This window comes from Sciurus vulgaris (assembly GCF_902686455.1).
Source record: "Sciurus vulgaris genome assembly, chromosome: 13".
Taxonomy (NCBI): domain Eukaryota; kingdom Metazoa; phylum Chordata; class Mammalia; order Rodentia; family Sciuridae; genus Sciurus; species Sciurus vulgaris.
In genome coordinates this window covers 75,091,298-75,106,326 of record NC_136474.1, presented here as the reverse complement: position 1 = coordinate 75,106,326, position 15,029 = coordinate 75,091,298, and the positions used below count along the sequence as shown (strand labels likewise).

Below are 15,029 nucleotides of genomic sequence, written 5' to 3'. Positions count from 1 at the left end.
ATTGAATTCACCTTTAATAGAGAAAGAGTTGTCACTACTAACAATGTTCAAAGGAATGCATTATAGGAGAATCCCGAAACTATTTCAAGTAATAAAGAGCCTCAGTTGGAAGAGGGTATAGTTTCTCCAGTTAAATACAACTCATTCAGATGTGATCCACAACTGATTTATTTTCAAAAGTTACATGAGGTTAGTTGTAATGTATGCTTTAGGCATCTTATACCCGCTCAATAGAAATTAAAAAAATGAAACAGTGTGTTTTCATAGTAAGCAAACCTACATTTCTAGCTGGGCAATAAGGTAGTATAACTGAAGCAATTAAATTTAAGACATTACTTTATTAAATAAAAGTGATTTTAATACACTGTTGCAAAAGACTGCTTTGTCTAAAGGCAGGAGTAGTTTCCATAATTCTCTCCTAAAGTTATAATTAAGCCTTGATTAGTTCCAGAAAATAAGAAAAAGGGACTTTTTTTTTTCCATATTTCTTTTGGTCTGTCTAGTATAAAAGAATTTCAGAGCATGAAGGTAAAATGGAGCAGATAAAGTTTTAGATACTGACAATTTTTCATTGAAATTTGTTTAATATTGGGCTGCTTCTCAAAATTTGGTATTCATATCCACAGATAAAACTTTCTATTTTTGTAGAATTAAAGAACTGGATGATGTTAGATTGCTACCTATAACAGTAAATAACAAATACCTTGGCAAGCAGGACCAAAAGTACAAGACACCCACAAACACATTTTAAACATCTCTTGAGTGTGGTATGGCTACAAATGAGGACGTTAAGCATTATGGTTGATTGCAGGGTATTGGTGGGCCTTAATACAGTTAACACATTCACCCCCAACAGACATGGAGATACATGGGATAAGTCAAGTAAAGTAGTCGGGGAAGAAAAAAAAAAAAAAAAACAAAACCAGAAACACCATAAATCTGATAACATCTCTTTCTGTCTCAAAAAAGGGGTCCCTGAAGCATGGGAAATATTTATTGGTGTGAGTGCTTCTATTCTGTTATCTGGGGAGGTCTTGACGCAGATTCTGGCCACTCATACATATCTGGCAGCAAGGAATCATATTCACTTCGCCATATTCTTTCTTTAATATACTTGGTCTTGTCTTCAGGTTCTGGGTATCGGAAAGCCATTTTATTAGCATATAGGTACTCTGTAACCTGAAAAATAAATAAGATTATTGTGTAGGCTCTCAGAGAAAATATTACAACATGGTAAATGAATTTAGAAGAATGGTATTTTTCTCTTTAAAAATAAAAAATTAACATTACTTTGACTTACTTCAAAATGTTCAGAAACTATTCAAATTTTGGGGGGGGGCACCAGGGATTGAACTCAGGGGTACTCAACCACTGAGTCACATTTCCAGCCCCATTTTGTATTTTATTTAGAGACAGGGTCTCACTGAGTTGCTTAGGACCTCGCCATTGCCAAGGCTGGCTTTGAACTCTTGATCCTTCTGCCTCAGCCTCCAGAACTGCTGGGATTACAGCGTGCACCACTGCCCTGGGCTCAAAGTTTAAAAGATAAAATAAATCAGGTGTGGTGGTGCACTTATAATTCCAGCAATTCTAGAGTCTGGACAGGAGGATCATAAGTTCAAGTCCAGCCCCAGCAACTTAACACTAACCAACTTAGTGAGACCCTTTCTCAAAGTAAAAAAATTAAAAGGGCTGGGGGTGTGGTGCAGTGGTAAAGTGTCCCTGGGTTCAATCCTCAGTGCCAAAATAAATGAATTAATAAGTAAAATAAAAAAAAAAGGCTTTTCACCTTATAATATATTTAATGTATTTTAGTCACTACCACTGACCAAGAATTATTAGCACTTCCCTAATAGTTCAGTCCAAAAATAAAAAATAAATAAACTTTAAGTTCTACCAACTATCAGTTCAGTAGACACACCTGAGTGATCTGCCCAGCTTGTCAATCCCTGTGGCCCTGCTATAAGCTGAGTTGACAGGGGTACAGTGGTGAAAACCCAACACAAAGTGAGCCAGATGGCTTTGTTTTAGAATATGAATTGAGTCACAGAAATTATTATAACTCAGGTGTCCAACACCAGAAATACAAGTGCAGTGAATGCATTTCTGATCTCTGAAACCAAGCCATGTGCCATAAGTGGTAAGGATAAACCCTCTGAGCCTTCATCTGATATAAAATGAGGAATATAAAAAGCTTCCTCACAGGGAGCTTGCCATCCAGCTAAATTCTCAAGTTAATGGTTTTCCTTCAAATTTTAAAAAGCATTGTGACACATGATAAAATAAGTCCAAACAGTTTTAACTTCCTTCTCCTCCTCTAATTCCCATTCCAAATTATGACCACTATTCACATTTCTTATATCAGTTTTTCTAAAAGAAAGATTTAAGAAAATGGTCAATAAAAAATAATCTATGGAGTCAGGTATGATGGTGCACACCTATAATTCCAGCAACCCAGGAGGCTGAAACAGAAAAATCTTGAGTTTGAGGCTAGACTTAGTAAGACCCTGTCTCAAAATAAAAAATAAAATAATGAAAGAATTGGTAATATAGTGCAGTAGTAAAGTGCCTGTGGGTTCAACCCCCAATACAAAGAAAAAAAAAAAATCTTTTGGTTACAAGAGTTCAATCTCTAATGTTATATATTATGTAATGGAAAATGTGTTGTGTCTGTTGCCCAAATTGCCCTCAGTTTTTGTAAAAACAGGAAAAAAGTGTTCTTCTAGGAGGAGAAAACAAACATGCCTTTCCCCTATTCCTTCCACAAAGTACAACCAAGAATGCTGGACACTGTACATGAAACAACCATAAGACAACTCTAAAAGGAGAAGAGAAAAGGCAGGCCAGCAAGGAGCCTAGAGACATGAAGAACAACATGGTAGTCAATTCTTTGGGGTTTCTTTTGGATTCCTGTACCTCAGATTTGGAGATGAAAAAGCTAGCAACCCTCATAAACCAAGAGATGCAGACAAAAGCCTCAACAAATGACTGCTTTCTCTAGCTAAAGCACAGGAAGGCCAGTGTAACAAGACAGAAAACTTTCAGTCAATAATTATTCACAACCACAGAAAAAACTGTGGTCCACCCTACCTCTGCTAACAAAAGCTGAGTGAGGAGCTCAGATTTCATCAAAGCTATAATGAGAAACCACAGTAGACCTACCAGGGTAGTGTCGGAGAAGGCCAAGTAGGGATCCAGGACTTTCATCCCTACTGGTCAGCAAGTAGGGAACCTTGTCTCCCCGCCACCCAGCTGCCCACACCCAGCTGCCCACAAGGACCATGTGGGAAACAAAGACTTCCATCCTTAACCAGTCACCCCTCCAGTGCCAGGGCACTGGATGGTATCAGAGAAGGACGACAGAACACTTGGGACCTTGTACGGAAAGCCATCCACGACTGGTATGAGAGCCGGGGAAGTTCAAGCCATTAACCAGGAACGCCTGGTCTCAGGAACTCACAGTTAGGTATCCACTGTTCGAGAACGCCTGAGTCATGTGGTATCCTGCATTAGTTCACCACTCAGGTTCGAGTACAAGCACTGGAGATGGGAGTGATCCACTAGAGTCAAATGGCCTGCTTACCCCCACCGCTATCTTGCTTTTCTTCAAGAGGCTTCTACAGGTCTGTACCGATAAAAATAAAGTAAGCAGGGGCTTCTTCCTTTGTTAGAGCCAGACCCTTCTGGAAGACTCAACCAGTCATGCCTCTTCTCCTAAGATATTCTTGCCTTTTGTCTTTAATTCTGATATATAAATTTCATAGCTTTTACTTGGCAGCTAGCCCATCCCTCTGATAAGAACCCTTTTTCCCTGGTCAATGTGAGCACGAACCTTGCTCACTGTCCTGCTGTAATGAGGCCACCAAAGTGCAGTGTCAGGACAGAGTAATATTGATGTGGAGGCTCCCTTCTCAGGTGTCAACAGAGAAGTAGGAAACCCGCAGTGACAAGGCAGCATATACCCACTCCCCTTGCCAAAGCAGTTTCAGAGAAAGTCATTTAAAAAGATCTAATTAAGATTTAGAATCTCTAGGTCTCAATTAAAAGAAAATAAAAACTAAAAACTACTTATCATACCAAGAATCAGGAACATATAAAGCTGTAGGAAAAAGATTCAGTAGATGTTAAAACCAGGATGGCAGAGATGTTAAAATCATCTGACAAAGATTTTAAAGTGGCTATGATAAAAATGCCTCAAAAAGCAATTATATACATGCTTGATACAAATGAAATTAGACAGCTCAGCAAGCAAAATAGAAACTTGCAGTAAATTAAAAAGAGATACAAGGAGTCATATGGAAATTTTAGTTGCAAAAAAATGTGAATAATTGAAATAGAAAACTTGATGGATTAGATTCACAGGTGAATGGGGGAACAGAGGAAAGAATCAGTGAACTAGAAGACAGAAAACCAGAAATAACTCAATCTGAAAAACGGGGAAAACAAACTTGGAAAAAAAGAAACCCCAAAAAGCAAAAGAGCATGTCACAGACCGATGTAACAAAAGATCTAATATTCATTATCATCACAGTTCGGGAGGAAAGAGAGGAGGGGAAGGGCACTGCTGTAAGTATTCAAGTAATTACTGAAACCTCCCAAATTTGGCAAAAAGTTTAACTACAAATTCAAAAAGCAAACTCCGAATAAGATATACCAAAGGAATCCACACTAAGAAACATCATGATTGAACCAGGGACTGAATCTGGGGGCACTTAACAACTGAGCTGCACCCCTAGTCCTTTACATTTTGAGACAGGTGCTCACCAAGTTGCTTAAGACCTCATTCGATTGCTGAGCCTGGCTGACAAAAATTCTTGAAGGCAATGATACCTTACCTAGAGAAAAAAAATTAGAATGACAGTGGGTTTCTCAACAGAGACCATAATGGCAGAGGGAAGTAGTGAATTTTTCAAGTGCTAAAATAAAAGAACTGTCAATCCAAATCCTAAACCTAGCAAAAAGACCTTCTAGGAATGACAGGGAAATCAAGACATTCTCAGAAGGAGGAAAACTAAGTGTTTACCCTAAGTGTTTACTAAGCAGGTTTACCCTAAAAAACGACTAAAAGAATTTCTCTAGTTAGGTGTGGTGGTGCACACCTATAATCCCAGTGGCTTGGAAGGCTGAGGCAGAGGGATTGCAAGTTCAAAGCCAACCTTAGCACTCTGGGTTGCAGATGTGACTCAATAGTTTAAGAGCTCAATGGGTTCCAAAACAGAATTTCTCTAAACACAAAGGGCATGATGGGAGAAGGAACACTTTGAAACACCAAGAAGAAACCATGGTGAACAAAAATAAGGGTAAATTCAGCCTGGTAAAATGACAATAACAGTAGATTGTAATTGTGTATATGTAATACCTGGAGTAACCACCATGAAGCTATACAAAGAGATAGGCTAAAAAAATTCTATAGTGGGTTTGGGGATGGTGCTCAGTGGTACAGCATTTCCTTAGCATGTGTGATGCTTTGGGTATGATCCCTAGCATCAAAAGGGGGAAGAAAAAAAGATAATAGTAACGCTAAGTGTGTATGCACTCAGTAAGAGTTGCACAATATGTGAAACAGGAAGGAAAAAAAAAATAGAACTAGAGAAATAAACCCACAACTATAATTGGGAGCAAAACATCTCTCTTTCAATGATTTTTAGAACCACTAAAGAGAAAATCAAAGATACAGAAGAACTCAATATCATCATCAACAAGTAAGGTCTAACTGAAATTTGTAGGCTATGCCATCCAATAATAGTAAAATACATATATACCAATCTTAGATGTGTAGGCACTAAACAAAAAAATACTAGAACCAAAGAAGAAATACACCAATCCAGAACTATAGCTAGTCAGAGCCATGCTATCTTAAAATATGTTGTCTGACCACCCTTAAGTGGCTTCCCACAGCCCTCAGAATGAATTGCAGCTTTCTTGATATGATTACCAAGATTTCCACCAACCTTGCCTCCTCTTTTTCATTTCAAACCTCCCTCCTTTTTTGTGTCCATTTTCTAGACACATAATGCTTTCTCCTGGATCACATAATTACCACATTCTTTTTTTGCCTTTGAATCTTTGTACATACAAGTCCCTCTTCTTGAAGCCTCTTGTTTCCTAATCTAGGTAATTCCTCAGTTCTATGATATATGAGACACTAATGGCAATCAGTTTGTTAGCTCCCAGTTAACTCAAAGTAGAATAAAGATCTCCATGGCATTGGTTCCTGGACCAGAAGCATCAGCATTACCAAGAAACTTGCTGGAAATGCAAATTCTTAGACTCCATCCCAGACCTATGGCACCTCTGTATCCCAGACCTTTCAAAGTCTGTTACTACCAGAAACTGATATTAAGGTCCTGGACTCTGAGCAAGTTCTCCAAAGTCAGGCACAGTAGTGTATGCCTGCAATCTCAGCTACTGGGGAGGCTGAGGCAGGAGGATTCTGAGTTGGAGGCAGCCTTGGCAATTTAGCAAGACCCTGTCTCAATAAAAAATAAAAAGGGCTGGGGATGTAGCTCAGTGGTAGAGTCCCTATGGGTCCAATCCCCAGTGTTTCTCATACTGGGGGTGGGGGGGAGTTTTCTAGGTAATTCTGACATTTTCCAGTTTGAGAAACATTATTCCATGTGACAAACTCTGTTCTCCTGCATGCCAATCACCTATTCTACTCTTTTAGTGCCATTCACTTAAATACAAAGGGACAGCAGTTTTCACTTCCATTTAAAACATGGAATCTGCAAAGAACATCAATATCATTAAAACAAGAACTGAATAATCTAACAACTCTTTTTAAAAAAATTTTTATAGTTATAGATGGACTGCATGCCTTAATTTTGTTTTTATTTTTTTAAAGGATTGAACCAAGTGCGTCACATGTGCTAGGTGAGTGCTCTGCCACTAAGCTACAGTCCCAGTCCCCTAACAACTTTTAAATTTTCTTACACTCAGAGAGCTAAGAATGCAAGATAATCAGTGACTTTAATACCAAAAAGAGACAAGACTCTCCAAGGAAAAGTGGAATATACAAACTGTTGCCTCTGGCAGAATATAAGAGGGAGGATGAAGCACTGGCCGTCATAAATGTAGGTAAGTAGTTAACAATTTTAAGAGTAAATGTGAACAGTATTTTTATTTAAAATAGCCAAGAGCTCCAGACACGAGAAGGACTGTTTGTACCCCTTGATAATCTTTCCCACAGGCCTCCAGAGGTACCCACAAAAAGGGTTAAGGGCAAGGCATGAGCTCAAAGAGAACATCATGAAAGCTTGCAGGAGGTAACTAGTAGCTATAGGAGGAGCACACAAAAAGCCTTGTTGCTAAGGCTAAACTCTCCTGCCCATAGGGCTAAAAGGAGGTGATGGTTACTGCAGTTCAGAGTGGGGACAGATGCAAAGCCCGGTGTATTCTCCTGACCCCCCTTTGTTCCTAAAAAGGAAAGTCAATGCCACTGAAGAAGCAGCAAACTTTCTACTCAGCCCCCCAGGGAAGAGGGAGGTGACAATCCTGTATCTATAATACTATTCTAATTCCAAACAGGTAACTTTCTATAACCTCATGTATTATCTTTCATTTGGACATATCGCTAATTGCTTAACTGACTGATAAACTTCCAAAATCTGCTCCATCTGTAATATCATTCTATAAATTCTAAATTTGAACTCTTATCATACTAATTCTGGGCTCTAAGATCTTCAAGTGTTTTTCAGCAGTCAGGTTCTTAGACTCCTTATTCTGTCTTTTGTGCATATGTCTTTTGTGTATATGTATAAGCTGATTTTAATTATTTTATTTTTTGGTACTAAAGGATTTAACCCGGGGGGTGCTTTACCACTGAGCTATATTCCCAGCCCTTTTTATTTTGAGACACAGTCTCACAAATTTGCCCAGGCTGGCCTCAAACTTGTGATCCACTTGCCTCAGGCTCCAGAAGTCGCTCAGATTACAGGTGTGTGTCACCACACCTGGCTACAAGTTGACTTTAAACTTTCAGATCTTCTCTTACACCATTTTCCTACCTGTACCTTAGACACCAGCTCAACAGCACTGGCTATTATTTCCTAAAAATAACATCCATTACCAATTCCCAGTCTGTGCTAAGGCCACGAGAATCAAAATAGTGCAACAATAATATTGAAAATCAAAAGGGTATAAACTTATGATTGTCTATTGCAATCTGAATATGTGGCTGGAAAATTCCTCATCTAATCTTGATGTTTAAGAAAATTTTAGTAAACTAGAAGAGAAACCTACTTCTTTGGCTATGCATATTAAAAAATAAAAATATACTTGAAGATGACTTAAAACTCAGAAGTTTCAAAAGAACCGAGAAATAATTAAAATAAAAAATTAAAATAATTAAAGTAATTAAGGTTGTTCAAACCTTAATTATTCAATGTTCAAACTGGTTATCAAGCAAATCCAAGTATTAATTCTTTTTCTCTACAGAAGAAATGATCAGTGAGAAAAATACGTATGAAAAAAATTTTATATAGAATAATATTTAGGAAAAGAATAATATGCAGATGAAGAAAATATACTGAAAAGTTTTTAAAAAAGAACTTAAGTAGAGATTGATTGAGAATGATTTAATAATGAAAGACTCAGTGTCAGCAATCTAATTTATAAATGTAATAGTTTCCTACCAATTACAGGCAGATTTTTTAAAAAAATTTTTTTAGTTGTAAATGGACACAATAACTTTATTTATTTATTTTTATGTGGTGCTTAGGATCAAACCCAGTGCCTCACACGTACTAACTAGGCGAGCATTCTACCACTGAGCCACAACCCCAGCCCTAGGCATTTTTTAAAAATTAGAAAAGGGATACAAATATTTGTCCCAAAGTATGAACAGTTTAGAACATAAAAGAAAATAACTAAAGGAGGGAAACAGCACCAAATGTTGATATATATCATATACACTATAATAATTAAAATATTGCCAAATAACAAATAAAAATGGTTATGACAGATTATCTCAATAACGGAATCAATTCCCAATCAACTGGAAGCAACAGGTACATTAGTTAATAAATGTTTCTGGGGCAACTGACTGACTACTCAGGAAAAAAATGTTCTGGTTTCACATCATACATTAAAATATTTTTTTAAAATGTAAGTATGGCCAGGCATGGTGGTGCACACCTATAATCCTAGCTATTCCAGAGGTTGAGCTAGGAGGATCACAAGTTTGAGGCTAGCATGGGCAACTTTGTGAAGACTGTCTCATATAAAAAGGGTGGGGATGTAGCTCACTGATACAGTACCCTGGGTTGAATTCTCAGTACTGCCCTCCTCCCGCCCAAAAAAACCAAAAATCCAAGTGTGCTTTTGATTTTGGAGTAAGGGAAAAGGTTAATATTTACAAAAGAGGAAAGAATCCACAAAATAAAAAAAAGCAATTAAAGATACACTCCTATCTAATGGTTCAATGTAAATCAGTACTTCTTCCTCTGAAGAAACATTTGACAATGGGAATCAGAAACCTTAAGCATGTTAATACCTTTTATTCTTAAGATTAGAAATCAGGGGCTGGGGTTGCGGCTCAGTGGTAGAGTGCTTGCCAAGCATGTGTGAGGCACTGGATTCGATCCTCAGTACTACATTAAAAATAAATAAACAAAATAAAGGCATGTGTCCATCTACACCTAAATTAAAAAAAAAAAAAGAAAAGAAAAGAAAAAAGAAAAAAAAGAATTCATCCTAAAGCCATCATGGGATGGGGATATGGCTAAATGGTAGAGTGCTTGCCTAGCATGCATGAGGCCTTGGGTTTGATTCTCAGCACCACAAAGAAAAAAAAAAAAATCCTGAATGCACATAAAGATTTATCTATAATGATGTTCAGAACAGCATTATTGCTAACAGTAAGAAACTAAAAATGCTTAAATATTCAAAAATAAAGATGATTAAACATTACAATACAAAAACAAGAGGATATCATGCAGTATTAATGACTATACATAAGACTTTATTGACTTACATGGAAAAGTCTTAAAATTTATTAAATGGGAAAAGCACAGAAAGAAATCAATTATAAAAAGAGATACAGGTGGTTACATGCATGTGCGTATGAATGTGTGTGCTTACAAAGAAAGAAAGATTGGAAGGCAAAAAAAAAAAAAAAAAAAAACCCTAAAGTAATAATGTGCATTGTATTTTGGTAGTAAGAATATAGGTGACCTAAAATTTCTTTGCACCTTTCTCCGTGTTTTGAATTATCTCTAACAAACTTATATTACTTGTATAAGAAAATGGCATTAGAATATATGAAGAGGTATAAATTACTTACTTTAATAGCAATGTTAATAGAAACTTCCTGAATATTAGCAAGTGGTGGGTAAAGTCTTCCCTGAGCTAACTCTTCATCTGTCAATTGACTTGTCAGTGCCTAAAGAGAAAAACAGCATTTTACTTTTGTTAGTTTAAATAACAGAAAGGTCTAGCAAAATGGAAAAATCAATGGAGAAAGAGAAAAACATAGGTATTTCTTGAAGGATTACATAAACCTCTACAGAAATTAAAACTGTTTACCACTAAACAATAAAGAAATAAAACAGATTTAAATACTTATTGATGCATTCTACCCAAAGCATACAGAGCCTGGCAAAATTACAACATTTACTAAGAAAACAGACATCAATATTTGTATTAATGTGATTTCTTCAGAATTTCTATTGCAAAGTCTGGAGCTCCAGCAGCCAGACTCCAAATAATATCTCCATTAAAAATATGGAAGGAGGGCTGGGGATATAGCTCAGTTGGTAGAGTGCTTGCCTCGCAAACACAAGGCCCTGGGTTCAATCCCCAGCACTGCAAAAAAAAAATGGAAGGAGTTATATTCTATCTACTTTGTCATTTTACTTTCATATACACACACACATATATATGCAGATGTTTTTTTTTATCACATAACTTTCTATTTATTTATAATTGACATTTTTCCATTTAAAATAATGTGAAAAGCAAAAGTAAGGTGCCATACTATGCAAATAATATATAACAACTTAGCAAAATTGTATAACATTAAATAGACAACAGAGTATTCTAAACCCTGGCCAATATTCCTAATACATTTATAAATTGAAGACTGGTTTTTATATCAGCATACAATGCAACACTAAAATAACCAGTTGGCTCTTTTTATTGGCAAATATTCTTCTGTATAAGAAAGAAACTATATTTTTTTTTTTTTTTTTTTTTTATGGGTGGATTCAGAGATATATTTGCCATACTTGAAGAAGAAAAGTAACTGATGAATAACCAAAAGAAACCACAGGCTGTAGTCATTCACTACAAATTAGGTGAGGTCATTATTAATATTACTTGGGTAATGTTGGCATTTTTAAATGGCTTATTTCTCTTTTTTTTTTTTATTGTAAACAAATGGGATACATGTTGTTTCTCTGTACATGGCGTAAAGGCATACCATTTAGCAGGTTACAAGATCAATGCCCATAAATCCAACGCATTTTTATACATAAGTGATGAATCTTCAGAAAGAGAAATTAGGAAAACTACCCCATCAAAATAGCCTCGAAAAAAATAAAATACTTGGGAATCAATCTCACAAAAGAGGTGAAAGACCTCTACAATGAGAACTATACAACACTAAAGAAAGAAATTAAAGAACACCTTAGAAGATGGAAAGATCTTCCATGTTCTTGGATAGGAAGAATTAATATTGTCAAAATGGCCATACTACCTAAAGTGCTATATAAATTCAATGCAATTCCAATTAAAATCCCAATGACGTACCTTACAGAAAGAGAGCAAGCAATTATGAAATTCATCTGGAAGAATAAGAAACCCAGAATAGCTAAAGCAATCCTTAGCAGGAAGAGTGAAACAGGGGGTATCGCAATACCAGATCTTCAACTCTACTACAAAGCAATAGTAACAAAAACGGCATGGTATTGGTATCAAAATAGAAAGGTAGATCAATGGTACAGAATAGAGGACACGGACACAAACCCAAATAAATACAATTTTCTCATACTAGACAAAGGTGCCAAAAATATGCAATGGAGAAAAGATAGCCTCTTCAACAAATGGTGCTGGGAGAATTGGAAATCCATATGCAACAGAATGAAACTAAACCCATATCTCTCACCATGCACGAAACTAAACTCAAAATGGATTAAGGACCTCGGAATCAGACCAGAGACCCTGCACATTATAGAAGAAAAAGCAGGTCCAAATCTTCACCTTGTTGGTCTAGGATCAGACTTCCTTAACAGGACTCCCACAGCACAAGAAATAAAAGCTAGAATCAACCACTGGGATAGATTCAAACTAAAAAGCTTTCTCTCAGCAAAGGAAACTATCAGCAATGCGAATAAAGAGCCTACAGAGTGGGAGAATATCTTTGCCAATCATACTTCAGATAGAGCACTAATCTCCAGAATCTATAAAGAACTCAAAAAACTCTACTCCAAGAATTCAAATAATCCAGTCGACAAATGGGCTAAGGAAATGAATAGACACTTCACAGAAGAAGATCTACAAGCAATCAACAAACATATGGAAAAATGCTCAACATCTCTAGTAATAAGAGAAATGCAAATCAAAACCACCCTAACATTCCATCTCACCCCAATTAGAATGGCGATTATCAAGAATACGAGCAACAACAGGTGTTGGTGAGGATGTGGGGAGAAAGGTACACTCATACATTGCTGGTGGGGCTGCAAATTAGTGCAGCCACTCTGGAAAGCAGTGTGGAGATTCCTTAGAAAACTTGGAATGGACCCTCCATTTGACCCAGCTATCCCACTCCTTGGCCTATACCCAAAGGACTTAAAATCAGCATACTACAGAGATACAGCCACATCAATGTTCATAGCTGCTCAATTCACAATAGCCAGACTGTGGAACCAACCTAGATGCCCTTCAATTGATGAGTGGATAAAGAAACTGTGGTATATATACACAATGGAATATTACTCAGCCATAAAGAATGATAAAATTATGGCATTTGCAGGCAAATGGATGAAATTGGAGAATATCATGCTAAGTGAGATAAGCCAATCTCAAAAAGCCAAAGGACGAATGATATCGCTAATAAGTGGAGGATGACACATAATGGGGGGGAGGGAAGGGTTAGTGTTAGGGTTAGAGTTAGGGTTAGGGAGGGGGGCAAGTATGGAGGAAGGAAGTACTGTATAGAGGGTAAAGAGGGGTGGGAGGGGTGGGGGGAAAGGAAAAAATAACAGAATGAATCAAACAACATTACTCTATGTAAATTTATGCAGATGTTTTAAGTGTCATAAATATGAAAGGATTCATGGAGTTATATTTTATTTATGTTGTCATGTTACCTTCTTATACACACATGCACACATAAGCAGATATGTTCTATATGTTTAAGTGTCATAAATATGAAAAAATTCACAGCTTATAAGCAATGTTTAAAAGCAGACAGGCAAATCAAAAACATCATGGGTGGGTAACTTCCTTTTCATTAATAGTGCAGAGTTAACCCATTCCCTCTTTTAAGATTCATTCGTCTTTATAATTCACCCTTTATAAAATAAATATTTAAAACATTTACCTTTGCAGCTTCTAGGAAAACATTATCACTGATATGTCGAGTTTGACAAAGGATAACAGCTAAAGCAACACCTAGAAGACATTTTGATTAGTTTAGTAAGGTCACTTTTAAATTATGAAAGCACATACATGGTAATTTACTCCCAGCCCAAATAAACCCCAAAAGGAAACAAAAATCTGAGTTAAAATTAAATCAAAAGATCTTTGTCAACTTATAATTATTTTTTAATTTTTTATTTAATTTTTTTTGGATTCATTGTACACAAATGGAGTACAACTTTTCATTTCTCTGGTTGTACATGAAGTAGAGTCACACTGTATAATCATACATGTGCATAGGGTAATGATGTTTGTTTCATTCCATTCTCTTTTCTTCAACTTATAATTTTTTCTAAAGATATATTTTAGAAATAAGTGGCTTCTCAATTTAATTTTTAAGTTCATCACAATTACAAATGCATAAATTCATCAATACTCATTACAAAAAACACCAATTTCCAGCCCACCTCTATCCCTTGATTTTTTTGCTCAAAAGAAGCAACTACTTTCAATTCTTTTAACTGTTAATTTTAATATTTCTCTTACTCTTAAATAATTTGCTTATATCTCTTCTGATGTGGGGGTTTTAGACATTATTGACTCCTTATAGGAAGCAAGTATCTCACTCTCCCCATATTTCCAGTCTTTTCCCTTCTTCCCAACATAATAAGCACAAGCTTCGTTGAATCAACACTCAAAGTTTATGTCATTATGACTTCAAAGACACTCTTCACATCCAAATACTATATCATGATTACTTTTGCTCTTCTGCAGAAAATTTTTTTGTTTCCCCTGAAGTTAATTATTGTCCTGTATTCCCCTCTATTTTTGACTTAAAATTTTATCCTGGAACTCTCCCTGAATTGAATCAATCTATTTTGATTCCCTCATGTATTCTCTAATATCATACTCTAGCATAAACATTTGCTGAAGCTTTAGTCTGGTCAGGTTGTTTTCCATCCAGATGTGGAATTGTCATCCTGGAAGTCCTGGTATCAGCATGGGGATTTCTCTGTGCTTTTGGGTCCATTTCCTAAATCCCACTTCTTCCTAGTTTTTTTTTTTTTTTTTTTTTTTAAACTCTCTTTCATGGTGTACTCTCTAAGGGTTTTCCAAAAAACAATACATAAGAGATATTTTTTGAAACTTGCATTTCTGAAAATGTGCTTGTTTGTCTACTTCTTTCCATTTACTTGAAAGTCTGTCTAGGTTTGGAATTTTGTTTAGAAATAATTTTCCCCAAGAATTGTGAGGTACCACACCAATTTCTCCTGACTTCCTGTGTTGGTGACAAGTCAGTGTCAATATGATTCTAGACTTTGTCTGGATGATTCTTGTTGGGTCATCTCTGGAAGCATGTAGGATCTTTGTTTCTGTACCTCAGTTCTGCAATTCCATAACATTGCCTTGAGGTACGTTTTTGCCCACCATGGTGCTAAGCCCTTTGT

General features: G+C 36.3%; 1 protein-coding gene across 7 annotated transcripts in view; it reads right to left on the bottom strand.

Annotated features, from left to right (window-relative positions):
• Positions 1–152: 152 nt before the first annotated feature.
• The window catches only part of ME2 (malic enzyme 2), a 64,972-nt gene continuing 50,095 nt past the window's right edge, over positions 153–15,029 (bottom strand). For all 7 annotated transcript variants that reach the window (XM_079109015.1, XM_079109011.1, XM_079109012.1 and 4 more), the window contains 3 exons: positions 13,544–13,614; positions 10,283–10,381; positions 153–1,179 (listed from right to left, as the gene is read on the bottom strand). In XM_079109015.1, the coding sequence (XP_078965141.1) occupies positions 1,012–1,179; positions 10,283–10,381; positions 13,544–13,614 (338 nt within the window). In that variant the 3' untranslated portion in view covers positions 153–1,011. The remainder of the gene's footprint in view (positions 1,180–10,282; positions 10,382–13,543; positions 13,615–15,029) is intronic.